Consider the following 16,871-nt stretch of genomic DNA (forward strand, 5'->3'; position numbering starts at 1 on the left):
GTAACTATTCAGTCATCTTTTAAGAGTCAGATAAATGGAGACTAATACAACATTGTTATGGGGTTTTACTTAACAGATCATTCCTTAAATTAAATATATCACTCATTTATATACATACAAGCAGAGTTGCGCTCACACATACAGCCATTTTCAAACAACAATTGACAATGTACAAATACTGAGAACTTGTGGCAGTCCAAAAGAATTATTATTATTACGTTTTTCCTGGATTGTGTATTGAATTCTGAGAGATCTGTAGCTCACTGATCCGTCTCCTGAGTTGAACAATTTCTTCTTCTTGTTCATCAATCTTGCGCTTTAAACTGTGGATCACCTACAATAAAGCACAATTTAGTTTTTTTACAGGTTTCTTAAAAAATACAATTGATTTACTTGGATAACTCAGTAATTTAATCTATTTTGTAAAACAAACAAAAAAAAATACCATGTCACTGGTGCTGAAGAGGTCACTCTGAAGTAACTGAGGTGCACTTGGTCGCATTGAGGGATCAGGGGAGGTCAGTAGTTTAATATACTTGGCCAAAAGTGGCCAGTTTGTGGAAAGTGTGTTAGGGATTTTGCCCTGTCGTAGTTCTCCAAGTGTGTGAACACGCTCCATCTCGGTCCCAAATGGCTGGAATAACTCAAAGGCAATCACTCCTATACTGAACATATCTGACTGCACAAATAAAACAAACACTGAGCATAAAGTTTGACAAGATGACACTGAAGCACAGTACATTAAACAACATTTATAACAGGATAGACAGAATTATAATAATTTGTAACTTGTCTGCATCCTTACCTTTGAATCATAGCGAGAGCCCTCAAGCTGCTCTGGGGCAGCGTAAACAAACGTTCCCACTCCACTGGTGTGAGTAGCATCTGAAAAAGAGCAATCAGAAATTGTGTAGTCCAAGGCTGCATTAATTCACTGCTGCCATCTACTGTTCTCTGCCATTAAATCAGCAGTAGTTTGGCCAGAAAAGGAACATAAAAATCCATTTAAAAGTGTTTTTATTTGTTCAGAATGGACCATTTTCACAAGTATCGATTATACATTTTTACAACTACTGAAAAACTTAAAAAACTGCTTAATCTTGCTGTTGTCTAGTACACTGGTTGAGAGTGTAACGGCTAATTTGACATTTTTCTCTCTTCTCTCATCTGACCAACCGAACCATTGTCTCAATATTTGTACTTTATTTTGTAAATTCATAGAAATTCTACCATAGATTTTATTTCCCTTGCTATTAGGGTGAATGAAAATCTGTTGTAGTGTCCATTCACTATAGAAGTTTGCCAACAACATGACAACATGCACTTCTGAAAATGGTCTTTTTGTAATAATTGATTAAATTAATTCATCATTCTCTTGAAATATACAATTAGTCTGTCACCTGGGTTTACACCTGTTTGGGAACTGGAGGGCAACTGCTCATGTTCATCCATTATAATATTTTGGCAAGCCAATCCAAAATCCCCTATCTTCACATGACACTCATGTCCAAGAAGGAAAATATTTCTTGGCTGTAAATAAAGAAAAAAATACATAATTTATCTGAAACAAACAAATAACTGTAGTGAATTTGAGCAGTCTTAAAATGGAGTATTTATATGGAGATCCTTCTAGCACTAAAAAGCTTTTTATTTAATGTGAAAATGACCTATAATGTGTAGCTTTAATAATTATTGTTGTGGCCATTTAGCAAAGTTCACTTTTATAACTTTTTATTGTATTTATGTTTAAACATTACTTGTGTTTTGATCAGTTCAATATGTTATTTAAGAAACAAGATGGCAAAGTCAAAAAGCATGGTAAATCGGTCAGCAGTTCTCTTAATGAAAGAGAGTGGCTCAGACATTTGACCATATTTGTGTTTGTAGAATACTTTTTTTTTTTAAACAAATTTGATTTGATATAATTTGTATCCCAATTTTATTTTTGTTGGTCAATTATCCACCAAAATAAACAAGAAGGAATAGACATGAATGTTTTAATTTCATTCCATTAAATCTTGGGACTCTATCCCATAAATAGAGCTAAATAAGGTCTATGTACTATATATATATATATATATATATATATATATATATATATATATATATATATATATATATATATATATATATATTTTTTTTTTTTTATTATTTTTTTTTTGTCTTTGTATGTAAATTATGTCTTGTCTGTTTGAAGAGTGCGTAACAGAGAAAGTTTCAGATCAAAGTCTGAAAATAAAGTAATATCATTCATTTTCATTAAAAGATTGTGGTATGAAATGCATTTAACATAAAGCTTGCTTCCATGGCCAAAACAACAAATATAACAGTAATAAAAATATTGCTATTACATTACTGATAAATAAATAGTAATACAAATATATACATAATAAAAAGAGAGGTTTATTTAGAAATTCCACAGGTGACCACCTTTTCTAGTTTATAGTTTGAGAAAATCCAAGTGGGCATTCAGGGTATTACCAGAACTATATAAACTTCCTGGGACAAAACTCTGTTTGTAAAGTATGAATCAAAATGTTATATTTAAAGTTAATTAATATTACTATTGATAATTATTTAAAACTAATAAATATTTTATTATTCTTTTTAATTGTTGATTCAATTAAATATCATGCTGGCTAAAAACTCTCACTAAACATTTGTGTTTTTTTAACTGAGTTAACTTCTTAACAAAAGTTAGGCAGTGGGACCACGCCTCACTTTGCCCCTTAACCAACAACCTATTCCCTAAAACCTCAACCAAAACATTAGAGACGGTACCCCATTCTGTGTCTCTGGGCATCATCATCATTCTTTATCTTCTTACTTATGTTTCCTTTAATCCCACTGTTCCCTTACCGTTCCCTTTTCCTCCCTACATCTATACAATAAAGTCTCAATCTCAAGGTGTGGCATGGTCCATGCTGGGGAAATGCATTTTAGAGAAAAATGTACTGTCAACATTAAGGCCCAATCTCAATTCTATTTTTGTATCCATACCCCTTCCCCTTCCCCTTCCCATTGACCCTTGAAACAGCGTGTGAAGAGGAAGGGCTTCAAAATTTACCCCTAAGAAATGGGACACCACTACAACACCTATACACATCATTATATATCATTGTGATCTCTTGCTTCATATGAGGTCAACAATCACGACGGCTGTAGTTATCCCAGTTGCGTTATTTGTGGGTATTTATCTTCAGGAAATCACTGAAGGCATATATCATAACGATATATTGTGGCAATAAGCTCATAACTGGCCATATTCATCAACGTAAACACACAAAAACAACATTAACATTATACCAGACACTGTAAAAGGTCATTCCCAGCCACTAGACTTTTCTGACAGGGTATTCGAGTGTCAGAATGTTGTGGGACTGCTATCCAGGAGCTATTATTAGGAATTATAGATGGCAAAATTTAGCGATTTTTATTTTTAGCATTTTTTTTAAAGCATGACGGTAAAATATGTCTTTATGACTGTATTAAAACATATGTCTGTTTGTTTATTGTAAAAATTTGTAATAATGACAAAAAAAGACTAATTTGTGGATCTCCTTACTTCCATATGCAGCCATGATGCCATTGTAGATGGTGTATTCTGGTAAATTTTCTTACCCCTTGGTTTCGAGTGTGGTCCTGAACAATATTTGTTTCGAGGGGTATCTAGCCTTTTCCCTTAGCCCTATGCCTTTAAGCTAAAGAGAATTGAGACACCCCTACCCCTTCACGTGAACATGCAAAATGAGGGGTATGGGTAAGGGCTAAGGGGTAGAATTGGGATCGGGCCTAAGTCAATCCAACTTTTAAATTCAGCAGCTTATATAAACAATTTATGTTGACATTTTCAAATAAATGATGTGCGAATGTAATTTTTGGCCACATTTTTGGTTTGTGGTTTTGTGAATAAATGCAAGGTTTGTTATAGTGAAAGCACAAGTAAGGTTGCTTTTAATTTATGTTAAAGTAGGTTATAATTAGCTTTTTTTAAAGCAACCCTCGAAACAAAAAACTCTTCTTAGAAAATTGTTGTCCCAATCCCACCCAACATGTCAGCAAAACTAATGCTTCTACAGTATTTAAGACAAAAAAAAGCATTTGTATGCCAATAAGCGCACATTACCAAGCGATCTAAACCAACAACACAAGTACACATACCTTTAGGTCTCTGTGCATAATACCACAGGAATGAATGTATTCCACTCCTTCAAGTATTTTCTTTAAAATCTTTAATGCCTGTTCACAGTCACCTGAATCACAGGGATCTGCAGATGAAACGCATTGGTTAAAAATGCTAAAATAATTATAGAATTGCAATTATGTACAATTAAAACATCTAGCTTTTCTTGTTTTCTAGTTCAAGCATGTGTCAGCCAAGACATATCAGGAAAAGGGTGTATAGAAGTAACTTCTGGACAGTATACTTTATAGAAGGGGTGTCCAAACCTTTTCTTATAAAGGGCCAAAAACCAAACTTGATTGAGGACTGTGGGCCACAGTTGAATATACCAAACCGTATTACATTAAACTTGCCATGGGTAATTTCCTAATTTATTTCCTATTTTTTAAAAATAACTAGAAAACGTTGCTTGAAAACATATTTATTAATGATGCAGTTTCATTTTTAATATTTTCTAATGAACTTATTATAGTAAAAACATAAACAATCCCATTTATAACACAATGGAGATCAATGCTGAATACACTAGTCGAACTGCTCCTTTCTTTGCCTTGATTTACTCATCAATGTCTTATGCATTGTCCTCTATCTGTCAAGTGACAGTATTTACATTTTAAAAATCTGATTTATTTACAACATTTAATTTTAGTTGGCTTTTTGTAGCTCCTCAATAAAAACAAAGAAGAAATTATTTCTGTCAAAGGCATTCGCCCCAATCAACTCCCTATCATTCTCCCTCTCTTTTCAGATAGGACGGCGGGCCATGCCAAAGGTTACCATGGACCAACTTTAGCCCGTGGGCCCTACTTTGCGCACCTCCGCTTCATAGGTTATATAAATGTCATAATAAATGCATAAAAAAAAAAAAAAAAAAAAAAAAAAAAAAGTACCTACAAAATAGCATTTATAATCGAGAGCAACTAATTCACCTCCTGACATCGAGAGTCCCTCCGTGGTCCTTGAATTTCTCTCTTGTATCCAGTCTTTCAAAGATCGTTCACACAGCTGCATTTGTATATAAAGCATCAAATGGAACTGAACCTACAGACCAGAATAAGGTAATTAAAGACAAAAGATTACGAAATAATGACTACACATGTAAATTAAATCAATTGCTTCATTGAGTGCTTAATGAACCGTATACCTTGTTCTCCAGCTTTTCAGACCATTCAGGTGTATCCATGTCAATGTAAGAGTTATTGTTCAGTTCCAGTCTGTTCTGACTGAGGTCATCCTCTGAGAGTGTTGAGCTGTCCCAATTAGCAGCAGGGCATTTGTTTAACGTAGAGCGAGGTTTTCCCAGAAACACACATGGAACAAAATTCTGTGGCTTGCGGACATTTTTAGGGCAAACAGACTGTCCCGTGTCTACTTTTGAAGTTGAGGGTTTTACCGAGATGCTCTCTAGTGCAACCTTATTTTCTTTCACTTCTGCTCGTTCAGAATGTTCAAAAACAATGAAAGATCCATTGCTGCTGTTGGTGTGTTCTTGAGTGCACCTGAAAGCAAGAGGCTATGTTTATATGCTGTAATGTGTCATGTAAATGTGTTACAATTAAATAATAACAAAAAAAACATCTTACCCATCTCGTTCTGAGGGTTTATCTAATGCTGGAAGTGTTTGCGAAACAAGGGAGTTGGAATCTGGGGAAATAGTTTAAACCATTTTTGTGCAAATCCAAAAATACTGGATAAAGTGTGACTCACACTGCTATCACCCACTGATTTTAAGTTAAGCCTAGTATGAGGCAAAAAAAAAGTGCAAGTCTGAGCTGTTTCAGCTGAAACAAACTGGCACTGATTGACTTTAAAAGGAAGAGTTCACCCAAAAATGACCCATAAACTTTGCTTCATGTGGTTTAAACCTTATTTCTTTCTTCTGTTGAAGACAAAAGAAGGTATTTTGAAGAATGCTGGTTTCTGGGACCCATCCACTTCCATAGTAGAATTTTTTTTTACTATGGAAGTCAATGGCTTCCAGTAAACAGCATTTGTCCAAACTTCTTTTGTGTGCATCAGAAAAAAACACACATTCAAATAAGTTTTGTACAAGTGAAAGTTGAGTAAATGTTTTGATGAATTGTCATTTTGCAGGGATCTATCCATTTAAAATATCTCAGTGCCTTTTTTTAACTCAACATGGACAGTGGTAATGATTTCTTCTAAACCACATTCATAAGAAGGCGCTGTAAGTAAGCTTTTGGCTCTTCTAAATCACACAAAATACCATAATAATTTTTCAGATATTTAAGAAACGTGAAATATTTGTTACATGTCTGAATGTGTCTTTGTTTTGGTCTAAGTTACGATCCGTGGGAGTTTGGATTTTTGTCGCTTTCTCCCTCTCTGTCGCTCTCTCCCTGTCTGTCATTCACTCTTTGTCTCGTCCTTTCAACTTTTGTTCCGCTATTTTTTTCTTCTCAGGTACTTGCTGTTTGGATACTGAGCCTGTCACTCCTCATTAGGGCGTTTCCTCATGGACCAATCAGACTTCGTTCCGCGGAGTTTAAATTTGACCGGCACGCCTTGTTTAATGAGTGCTGTGTACGCTCTTTTCTGTTTTTGTATTATGATTTGTTTCGTGTCTTTGAACTAACCCAAACAACTGTAAATTCAATATGGTTTAAGACTTTATCATTCCTTTCTGGGGAATAAGGAATAGGTTAACAAGTCACGGGACATGCATTTTGCCAGTAGTTATTTAAATTGTTCAGAAACACTAGGTAAGTGGGCGAGCACCCTTTTTTGTATTTTTGTTTATTATTTTAGTGAGTGTACTTTACCGGCGTCGCATACGCTGAAGATTTCGGTTTCTTTTTCACATTTTTATTTTCTTTAGTAAGTTTAGAGGGAATCTTGTGTTCTACTTTATGTGGCTGTTGATTTTGTTTAGTTCTTTGCTTTGGCACCCCTCTAGTTCCTTTTTCCCCGCTGTAACTTTTGTTTTCATTATATTTCAATGATTATATTTATATTTCTTATATTTATTTTCAAATGCACTGTACAAAGCTGACACGTCTCTCTTTTGTTGGCTTTATCATTTTCATTATAGAGGAATAAACAAATTAAGTGTTAAGATTGTGTGTGCTTGTTTATTTCCACCCATTTTCTTCAATGATAATATAATATTCTAAATGTTACATTTTTCTCTCCCTAGACAACTTATTAAATCATAACAGTCTGTGTAACTCCGCCCACTGACAGTGTACCAAGTAATATTTCAGCACCTTGGGTTGCCTTGGCAAAAAGCACAGCTAATTTTATTTCAGCAATGAAGCTGCATCATATATGAAGGCCCTGCTGAAAATGTGACTTCCAGAGCACAGAAGCAGCCCGAAATGAGTTGCAGATTCGGATGATGATAGATTATAAATTGCAAACAATACAAACAGAAACATTAGCTGAGCAGCTTATGGTAAGACTCAATCACTAAGCTTAATCAATCAATGTTATCAATCTGGCAACTCACATGTGCTTCAAGTCAGAGGGTTGCAAATATCTTCAATATTTTTAATTTGGCCTGCAATACCTAGTTCAACTGCCAATCCTACATACCGCACCTTTAAATGTTCTAATTGAGCTATGCCCTAATCCTGATTTATTCTGAGCCGTTTGTGAAATCAGGCCAATATTTCCACACTTGTCAATATAAATCAACATACCTTTCACGGCAGGCTGAACGTGTTCCATCCATGCAGTGTGATATCCAACAATATTGGGATGTTGAAGGCTGGAGAGCACTTTAACCTCTCTAAGAACCTGCATTAACACAGATATCACAATTAGGTAATAATGATAACACAATAAGACAGTGGGAGGTAAATTATAACGTTATAAATAATAACTTTACCTTCATACAGTCATCTCGTGTGACTTTCTTGATTAGAATTTTTTTCACTGCATATTCCTGACCATCAAGCTTGTTTGTGACCTAAAAGAGTATGAGTGCTTTTAGTAAGAACCATTTTAGATCACAAAGTTACTATATTTGGAGTACAATATAATCAAAACAATGTCTTACCCTAAACACTTTGCCATAGGATCCTTTACCCAGTGTTGCTATTTCTTCAAATTCACTAAGGTACCGGGATGTCTGTGCTTGGAAAAGAGTATCTTTGGATCTAGGATAGATAAGCATATCTCAATTGTAGTTTTATTGTTCTGTATTTTATTGTTCTGCTCAAAGGTTTAAGCTAAATACCAACACATTTATTCAGCAACAAAGCTTTAAATATTTTGGGTATCAAATAACAGATGATACGCAATGCTTCTTGAGCACCAAATCAACATAATTTCTTTAATAAGTCCTAAAGATGATACTATAGACTACATAAATAGTGGCTGAATAATTCAGCTTTTCATCATGAGAATAAATTGAAAATACATTAAATTAAATTTAGTTAAAATACATTTTAAAAATTTAAATTCAGCTAGTCACACTGAACCTTTTCTCCCATTTTATTTAAAAAAAAAACAGTTTTATTTAAATGAAACTGAATACCGGTGAGGGCATCACAGTGGCGCAGTGGGTAACACAATCGCCTCACAGCAAGAAGGTCGCTGGTTTGAGCCTTGGCTGGGTCAACTGGCATTTCTGTGTGGACTTTGCATGTTCTCCCCGTTTCCTCCAGGTGCTCCGGTTTCCCCCACAGTCCAAAGACATGCGGTATAGGTGTATTGGGTAAGCTTAATTGGCCGTAGTATATGAGTGTGAATGCAAAAGTGTATGGGTGTTTCCCGGTGTTGGGTTGCGGCTGGAAGGGCATGCGTTGCATAAAACATATGCTGGATAAGTTGGTGGTTCATTCCGCTGTGGTGACCCCTGATTAATAAAGGGACTAAGCCGAAAAGAAAATTAATGAATGAATAAATGAATACTGGAGAGAAAAAAAAAAAAAACCACATAACTTATAATAAAAAATAAAAAGAATTAAAGGACACCTTGAGTGATCTCCTGACAGTGAATAGGATTATATCAGGGTTGCAGTAAGAAATTAGTTTGTTGATCGGATGCTTTCTAGATTTTGTCTTAATTCATGTTGTTTTTCCAGCCAGTGTGAAGTATTTTTTTACGATTAGGAGGCATGCCTGGAGGGCCATAGGCCTATACAGTTTAGTTCCAACCCTGCTTCAACACACTCATCTGTAGGTTTCAAACAAGCCTGAAACACTCAATTAGTTTGATCAAGTGAGTTTATTTAGGGTTAAAACTAAACTGTTCAGAGTTTAACACCTGTGGATTAAAGCATCCCATAATATCTAAATCTTAGGATCATAACTGGTATAGATACCTATCTTTTTTGACTATATTCCAAAAAAATAAAAGAACGAATACAGGAAAACTCCAAACGCATATGTAGTAAGTTGTCTGATGTTCTGCATCTTGACTTTTTAAAGATATTAGTATTTAACATTTGAAGTTTTTTTGGGAGTATATGTCTGATGCAGTATAATGAAGGGCATTATTAAACACATTTATTTACGTTTTAATGCCGTATCAGCAGCATTGGCTATATTCATGGCAAAAGCTATACTACATTTAAAACGCATAACATAAAATCATATCAGTTTCTTAACAAATATTCATTGTACAAAAAAAAACAACATACAAATACCAACAACAAAAAGAGTCATATGCAATCGTTTAGTTTGATTAAAGATAAATATTCTAAAATTCCTCCAAAAGACATCTTTTCAAACATTTCCCTTAAAATATTTCAATGAATGTTTGTTAACAAACTGATATGATTGTGTATGTAGTATGAATATAGCCAATGCTGCTGATATGGCATTAAAACATAAATAATTATTTTGTGTTCAACAGAAAAAAGGAAACTCATAGAGGTTTGGAACCACTTGAGGGTGAGTAAATGGAGAGCAAATATTCCTCCAGAAGACACCTTTTCAAACATTTCCCTTAAAATATTTCCTGAATAAAAACATCTCTAATATCATTTATTCATTCATTCATTTTCTTTTCGGCTTAGTCCCTTTATTAATCTGGGGTCACCACAGCGGAATGAACCGCCAGCTTATCCAGCACATGTTTTAAACAGCGGATGCCTTTCCAGCAGCAACCTATCACAGGGAAACCCATATACTCGCTTTCACACATACACTACGGACAATTTTAGCTTACTCAATTTACCTGTACCGCATGTCTTTGGACTGTGGGGGAAACCGGAGAACCCGGAGGAAACCCACGCGAATGTGGGGAGAACATGCAAACTCCACACAGAATAATATCATTTAAAAATACAAATTTTAATAAAATATGTTTTATCATCAAAAATATTCTTACACAAGTCAAATAGGTTTTTCTTCTGAACACAAAATAAGAAGTGTTGAAAAGTGTTAGGAATCTGTAACAATTGACTTCCATAGTATAAAAAATAAAAATACTATTCAACTATATTTATATATATGAAGAGTTTAGATGCAAAAACCTCTAAGTGCCGTCTGAAATTTCCATAAAAAATGAAAATTTTCATGAACAGATGGCATTTAGAGGTTTTTAACTCAAACAAGTGAAGGGTGAATAAATGATATGACAACTTTCATTTTGAGCTGAACTATCCCGTTAAATTGTGTGTGTGTGTGTGTGTGTGTGTGTGTGTGTGTGTGTGTGTGTGTGTGTGTGTATATATATATATATATATATATATATATATATATATATATATATATATATATATATATATATATGTGTGTAGATATGTGTAGATAGATAGATAGATAGATAGATAGATAGATAGATAGATAGATAGATAGATAGATAGATAGATAGATAGATAGATAGATAGAGATGTGTGTGTTTACTGCATTTTTAATGAAATAAATCTAGTCTTGGTGAGAGATTTCTTTCTTTTTTTTTTTTTTTTTTTTTTAAGACTCTTGCAAACTAGTGTATATTACAAAAATATGCAAATAATTTTACCTTTTGCTTTGGCTTTCAGTACTCAAGTACCTATGTTCCTTCAGAAAACAAAAGAAAGGACAATAAGAACAAAATGTGAATTAGCTTTCTTTATGAAACCATCAGCTGTACAGAATCATAAAAAAAATTTATGATGCATCATGTTGGATTTACCTGGGGAAAAAGGGATGAGCTTGTGGCGTGCAGGAGCTCTGTGAACGCCCTGTTATGCTGTAATCGGACCGTGCTGAACTCATCACTGATCGCCAGTGGGGACAGGAGGTTCATAGCCGCTAACCGCTGGCCTATCACTGAAAGTAGCAGAGTCATTTGAGAAAACACTATTAAGTACATATAATAAATAAACACAAGTTGACTTACCTTTAAACAGCATGCGTGACCGTGTGGGATCACTCTCATAGACAAAGCACAAGTGTTCCAGTAGAGATCCCAGCAGAAGTTGGTTGGGAATGGCAGATGCAAATTCCTGGATCGATGGATACTGTTTTCCGGCCAGCAACACTTCACAGTTACTGTCTGTATCCGAGGCTACATTTATATGACAAAAAAGGGTGAATACTTCAGTATTTGTCTGTTTTAAGGGATAGTTCACCCAAAATTTTAATTCTGTTATCATTTACTCACCTATTAATTGTTTCAAACTTTTACAAGTTTCTTTTTTTCTGTTAAACACAAAAGAAGATGTTTTGAAGAATGTTGAAAACCTATATCCACTGACTTCCATAGCATCTGATTTTCCTTCTACAGAAGTCAACGGTTACATGTTTTCAGGTTTTTTTCTTCAAGATATCTTCTTTTGTTTAACAGAAGAATTATATCCATAAAGGCTTGTCTACCGCTTAAATTAAAAATGTCTTACCTTCAGCAATGGCTTTGGCAATTAAGGCCACAATATCATTTTCCTTCGAATCCATTTAAACACTAAACATTTACTGTTTTTACTCAACAGCTGAGTAAACAGAAAAACACCAGTACTATTGGGGCATCTTGTGTGTACAGCAGGGGTGGGTAAGGTCTAAGTAACTTATCAGCATGAAACATTTTCAAGTTGGCCCCCACACCCATAAGAAGTCCCACAAATGCAATATAAAGTAGGAGGGACATCTTAAAACAACATTATTGCAGAATATTGATTTGGAAATATTACTTTGACAGCTTTTGCACCAGATAAATACGGTCTCCAACTACCCTCACAGAACTAAGACCGAATTTTACTGACACATTTGTTTTGATGTTGTCAATAGTGCAATACCAAATAAAAGGGGGCTGTGCTAAACATTATCAGTTGCAGTGGACTCACTGTCAAATTGGACGTCGTCCTCCGTATCTGTCAGGCTGAACATTTCCCCTCTAATGTTAGATCCTCTCTCTTGGGTGGAAAGGCCCCGTCGGAAATGAAGGCTACGGCTGTTAACATTGGAAACTACACTACTACTCGAACTTTCGTCTGCTATGAGAGTCTCTATTCTGTGAAACATGGCGTTCTGCTAAAAGACACTTGGGTGCATCCCATCTGTTAATTCGATTCAATAAAACCAACAGTCAAAACCCCAGTGCTGTTAAGTCGAGCACACTGAGTTAATTCTAAAAGTGGCCGAATATAATAATCACTGTAAACCGACAGTGACCAGCCATGTTTCGTATGGTTTCAAAGCACAGCAGTAAGGAAATGTCTCAAAACTCTCAAAACTTCTCATTCATATAACTTGCGAAAAAAGACTAAAAACATCACAAACGTCCATGGCATATGTTTATATACATTTGGTTTCTTAATCGTTGTCTCTATACACAGTAAACCTAGAAGAAAATATAATTTACAGTGTTTGGGGACATTTCGGCAGTTTCGGCGTATGTCAGATTTGAACTTTTCACACAGTCCCCTACTCAGACAAGCACGCGCAGGATGATGAAACTCTTCAAAATTAAACGTTACAATCTTTTTTATTTTATATATATTTTTATTTTTACCAAAGTAAAGAAAGACCGCCGAATTGCACATTTTGTACAACAGACAAAAGTTGATCACATGCTACGCAAAACATGTGGTGACCTGACGTGTTGCGTCACCGCGCAAGCGGGAAAAATACACTGAGCAGCACAGACTAGAGAGGTGCAGTTATCTTTCTGCATGTACCAATACCAAAAAGCTAAACGTGTTTCATTGTAGTTTTTCCAGAATATTTTACTTGTTGGAGCTTTAGCTTTTCATATTGAGCAATGAAAACGCATTATTTTTTGCAATATGGAGCAACAGCTATCAAAGTAGCCACAACAACGTGAGCCACAATGCAGCGTTTGCAAGTTAGATGTCTGTGATTTAACGTTATATCATATATTTGGCTATTGTAAGGATGTCAGACTCGTGGTAAGTTAATGTAGGTTTGTATGCTTTTCCCAGTCGCACTGTATGTAAATATAAAATGCATAAGAGTTATAATAAATATATGAATCATGAATGTAATTATGAGAACACCATAATAGACTAAGGAGCAAGTTAACTAAGGAGCTTATATTGAAATGTTTACTATAGTATAGCCTTTACTATCGTTTGCTTTCCTTTCATTGTCTGTATTTTAAATTTCTAGCACAGATCCTGCTGGAGCCATAAAGGCAATAGACAAACAGTCCGTCCATCAGATCTGCTCAGGACAAGTGGTGCTGAGTCTGGCCACGGCTGTGAAAGAGCTGGTGGAAAACAGCATTGATGCTGGAGCTACTAATGTTGGTGAGCTTCAAGAATTACAGTTTGAGGAAACATTGTGTTTGAGGTTATGCTACATAGTTTTACATAACCGTGCAACTATTTACATGTTTTTTTACACAGATGTCAAGCTAAAAGACAACGGCATTGAGCTGGTGGAGGTGTCTGACAATGGAAAAGGTGTTGAGGAACAAAACTACAAGGGACTAAGTAAGTTGCCTTATAAGAGTTAAGTTGGCACCTTTGGTCAAACATTTATAATCATTTAAAAAATATATTTTGAACCCTCAACTGAAAGCCCAATTTTTGGGCTGAAAATTATGTGTTATATGAAAGTCCAGGTTTAGATAAAAAAGAAAAAATATATAGATATGTATCTTATATTCTTGAATCCATTTTATGCAGTAAAAACTGCAATATTGCAATTTAAAGTGACAAAGTAATTTATATGTATGTATAATTATTTTTGTATTTAGAAATCATGCTGTATTTCATTTACACATTTCTATTTAATTTTTAAAATTGGTTTGTGTTTTATTTTAGTAATTCTAGTTTAGTAGAGTTAACGAAACACATCCAGTGTTGACCAGAGAAAAGGTTAATGTTACTTTGCACTGCTTATATTAACTCTTTTGAAACCTCTTAATGATGAAAATAAAATAATTTACTAAACCCAAAACCATACAAATGCAGCTTAAACAAATAACAAAAAAATATCAAGTCAAAGTTCTTCAAAACTATTTATAAATATATACTTTTATTGTAATAATATTTTAAAATATGCATTTTTAATGTTTTTCGTCAGGCATTAGAGACTCAAAAACATGATCTGATTTATTAGAAAATGTTAACCACTAGGGTATTTATTTTGTGTCTCTACATTTGCAGCTTTAAAACATCACACCTCTAAACTGAAAGAATTTTCTGACCTGATACACGTGGAGACGTTCGGGTTTCGTGGTGAAGCTCTTAGTTCACTTTGTGCTCTCAGGTAATGCTTTGTTTATATCTTCTTAAAGATATAGTTCACTCCAAAATCATTTTTTCTCATTATTTAATCCCCCTTGACATGGTTTCAAACCTATAAGTTTATTTCTTCTGCTTAACAAAAAAGAAAATATTTTGAAGAGAGCTAAAAAACCTGTTAACATTGACCTCCATAGTAGGAAATATGGAAGCCAATAGTTACAGGTTTCAAGCTTTCTTCCAAATATACGTTTGTTTAACAAAAGAAAGAAAACCATACAGGTTTGGAACAAGTAAAGGATGAGTAAATGATGGCAGAATAAAATTTTTTGGCTGAATTATTGCTTTAATGTTTATAGTATGAGCTTAAAGAAATAGTTCATCCAAACATGAAAATTCTGTCATCATTAAAGGCATCAATAATATTTCAAACGAAATCGAAAAACAAAATGAAATGGTGTCATTTTGAACAAAATCCAGACGAAATAAAGTTCTTTTTGAGTTTCAGCAGTTCGAATCCGCTCACCAAACCAATATTTTGTGGGGATTCATTATGGCTCCTAAACTCCTTTGAGCTACCGTTGGTCCATGACGATTATGCAATCAGTTGGTGTGTTCGGAAACTCCTTAGTCTTTGATGTGCGATTTCTTCTTCCAATTCATTTCTCATTAAATGGAGGTCAGACAGGAGGAAAGAACATCCAAAACATCAACACTAGCCACATGAACACATGGAGACTTGAAGGGAGTCACACTGGACGAGAAGCACACCTCGTCGTCTTATTAATATTCTACGAGTTTGCACAGACCAGCAGTGTCATTCAGTGTCTATTCTTGTCAAATCAAAAACTATAACGATGTGATGCATGGAGTACATTTGAGCAGCATGACACATTTATAACCCAACCTACTGTAGCTTTGGGGTGTTGGAGTGTTCAAAACAGTATACCTTCTCTCAGCCTTTTCAAAATTCTTTTGGCCATTAAATGAAGAATGAAAGAGAACTTCATCTGAAATATATTGAGGCCTTTAATCTCCCTTCACTTGATACCAACCTATTTGAGTTTCTTTCTTCTGTTTAACACAAAGATATTTTATAGAAAAAATAAGATATTTTGAAGAACGCTTTAAACCTGTAACCCTTGATTTGGTGTAATGTAGTGGTATCAGAATGGACAAACTCATAAAGGTTTGAAACTACTTGAGGATGAATAAACAAAGAGTAAATGTTCATTTATGGGTGAACTTACCCTTTAAATTGATAACTAATGAACATGGCAGAATGGTAATTTCCACTGTTTTGTCTGATTGCAGTGATCTTAGTGTTGTGACCTGTCATGAGAGTGCTCAGATCGGAGCTCGGCTGGTGTATGACCACGATGGTCGTCTCACTCAGTGTGTGCCACATCCACGCCAACATGGCACTACCGTCACTCTTCAGAAGCTTTTTTCTACGTTACCTGTTCGACACAAGGAGTTCCAGCGCAACATCAAAAAGGTCTGCTTGGAGATGATTGAGTGCATGGTTTTGAAATCACTTTTCACAAAACAGTTTGTTTCTTTTTACTGCTGAACCTAAAAGAAGATATTCTGAAGAAAGCTGGTAACCATTGACTTCCATTGTATACAGTGCATCCGGAAGGTATTCATAGCGCTTCACCTTTTCCACATTTGTTTATGTTACAGACTTATTCCAAAATGGTTAAATTGATTTATTTTCTCAAAATTCTACACATAATACCCCATAATGACAATGTGAAAAAATCTTTGCAAATTTATTAAAAATAAAGAACCTGAAAAATCACATGTACATAATCATTCACAGCCTTTGCGCAATACTTTGTTGATGTACCTTAAGCAGCAATTACAGCCTCAAGTCTTTTTGAATATGATGCCACAAGCTTGGCACACCGGTCTTTGGGATTTTTGCCCATTCCTCTTTGCAGTACCTCTCAAGCTCTATCAGGTTGGATGGGAAGCGATGGTGTACAGCCATTTTCAGATCTTACCAGAGATGTTTAATAGGATTTAGGTTTGGGCTCTGGCTGGGCCACTCAAGGACATTCGCTGAGTTGTTGTGAAGC

At 34.8% G+C, this 16,871-nt stretch overlaps 2 protein-coding genes across 3 annotated transcripts in view; one reads left to right on the forward strand and one right to left on the reverse strand.

Moving 5' to 3' along the window:
* Positions 1 to 47: 47 nt before the first annotated feature.
* eif2ak1 (eukaryotic translation initiation factor 2-alpha kinase 1) lies at positions 48 to 12,767 on the reverse strand. 2 transcript variants are annotated; one of them, XM_056468862.1, is made up of 15 exons: positions 12,421 to 12,767; positions 11,481 to 11,648; positions 11,274 to 11,410; positions 11,121 to 11,158; positions 8,205 to 8,304; positions 8,034 to 8,114; positions 7,846 to 7,942; positions 5,767 to 5,827; positions 5,328 to 5,682; positions 5,113 to 5,224; positions 4,162 to 4,268; positions 1,401 to 1,530; positions 806 to 885; positions 446 to 679; positions 48 to 334 (listed from the first exon to the last, which is right to left on the reverse strand). In XM_056468862.1, exons 1-15 carry the CDS (start codon positions 12,596 to 12,598, stop codon positions 215 to 217), a joined length of 1,998 nt encoding a protein of 665 aa, XP_056324837.1. In that variant the 5' UTR covers positions 12,599 to 12,767; the 3' UTR covers positions 48 to 214. The 2 variants fall into 2 exon arrangements, with proteins under 2 accessions (XP_056324837.1, XP_056324838.1); XM_056468863.1 differs by lacking the exon at positions 12,421 to 12,767 and adding an exon at positions 11,980 to 12,362.
* A 436-nt stretch (positions 12,768 to 13,203) lies between these two features.
* Positions 13,204 to 16,871, forward strand: part of pms2 (PMS1 homolog 2, mismatch repair system component) — a 17,533-nt gene continuing 13,865 nt past the window's right edge. The window contains exons 1-5 of the mRNA XM_056469185.1: positions 13,204 to 13,485; positions 13,706 to 13,845; positions 13,945 to 14,031; positions 14,710 to 14,812; positions 16,102 to 16,285. Of these exons, the coding sequence (XP_056325160.1) occupies positions 13,472 to 13,485; positions 13,706 to 13,845; positions 13,945 to 14,031; positions 14,710 to 14,812; positions 16,102 to 16,285 (528 nt within the window). The 5' untranslated portion in view covers positions 13,204 to 13,471. The remainder of the gene's footprint in view (positions 13,486 to 13,705; positions 13,846 to 13,944; positions 14,032 to 14,709; positions 14,813 to 16,101; positions 16,286 to 16,871) is intronic.

The sequence above is a fragment of the Danio aesculapii genome, chromosome 12, assembly GCF_903798145.1.
Source record: "Danio aesculapii chromosome 12, fDanAes4.1, whole genome shotgun sequence".
NCBI lineage: Eukaryota > Metazoa > Chordata > Actinopteri > Cypriniformes > Danionidae > Danio > Danio aesculapii.

Coding starts and splice junctions, on each gene's coding strand:
- eif2ak1 (XM_056468862.1), bottom strand. CDS start 12,598: ATGTTTCACAGAATAGAGACTCTCATAGCAGACGAAAGTTCGAGTAGT. Junction 11,411..11,480: donor GTCACGCATGCTGTTTAAAG/GTAAGTCAACTT, acceptor TGCTACTTTCAG/TGATAGGCCAGCGGTTAGCG. Junction 8,305..11,120: donor ACTGAAAGCCAAAGCAAAAG/GTAAAATTATTT, acceptor TATCTATCCTAG/ATCCAAAGATACTCTTTTCC.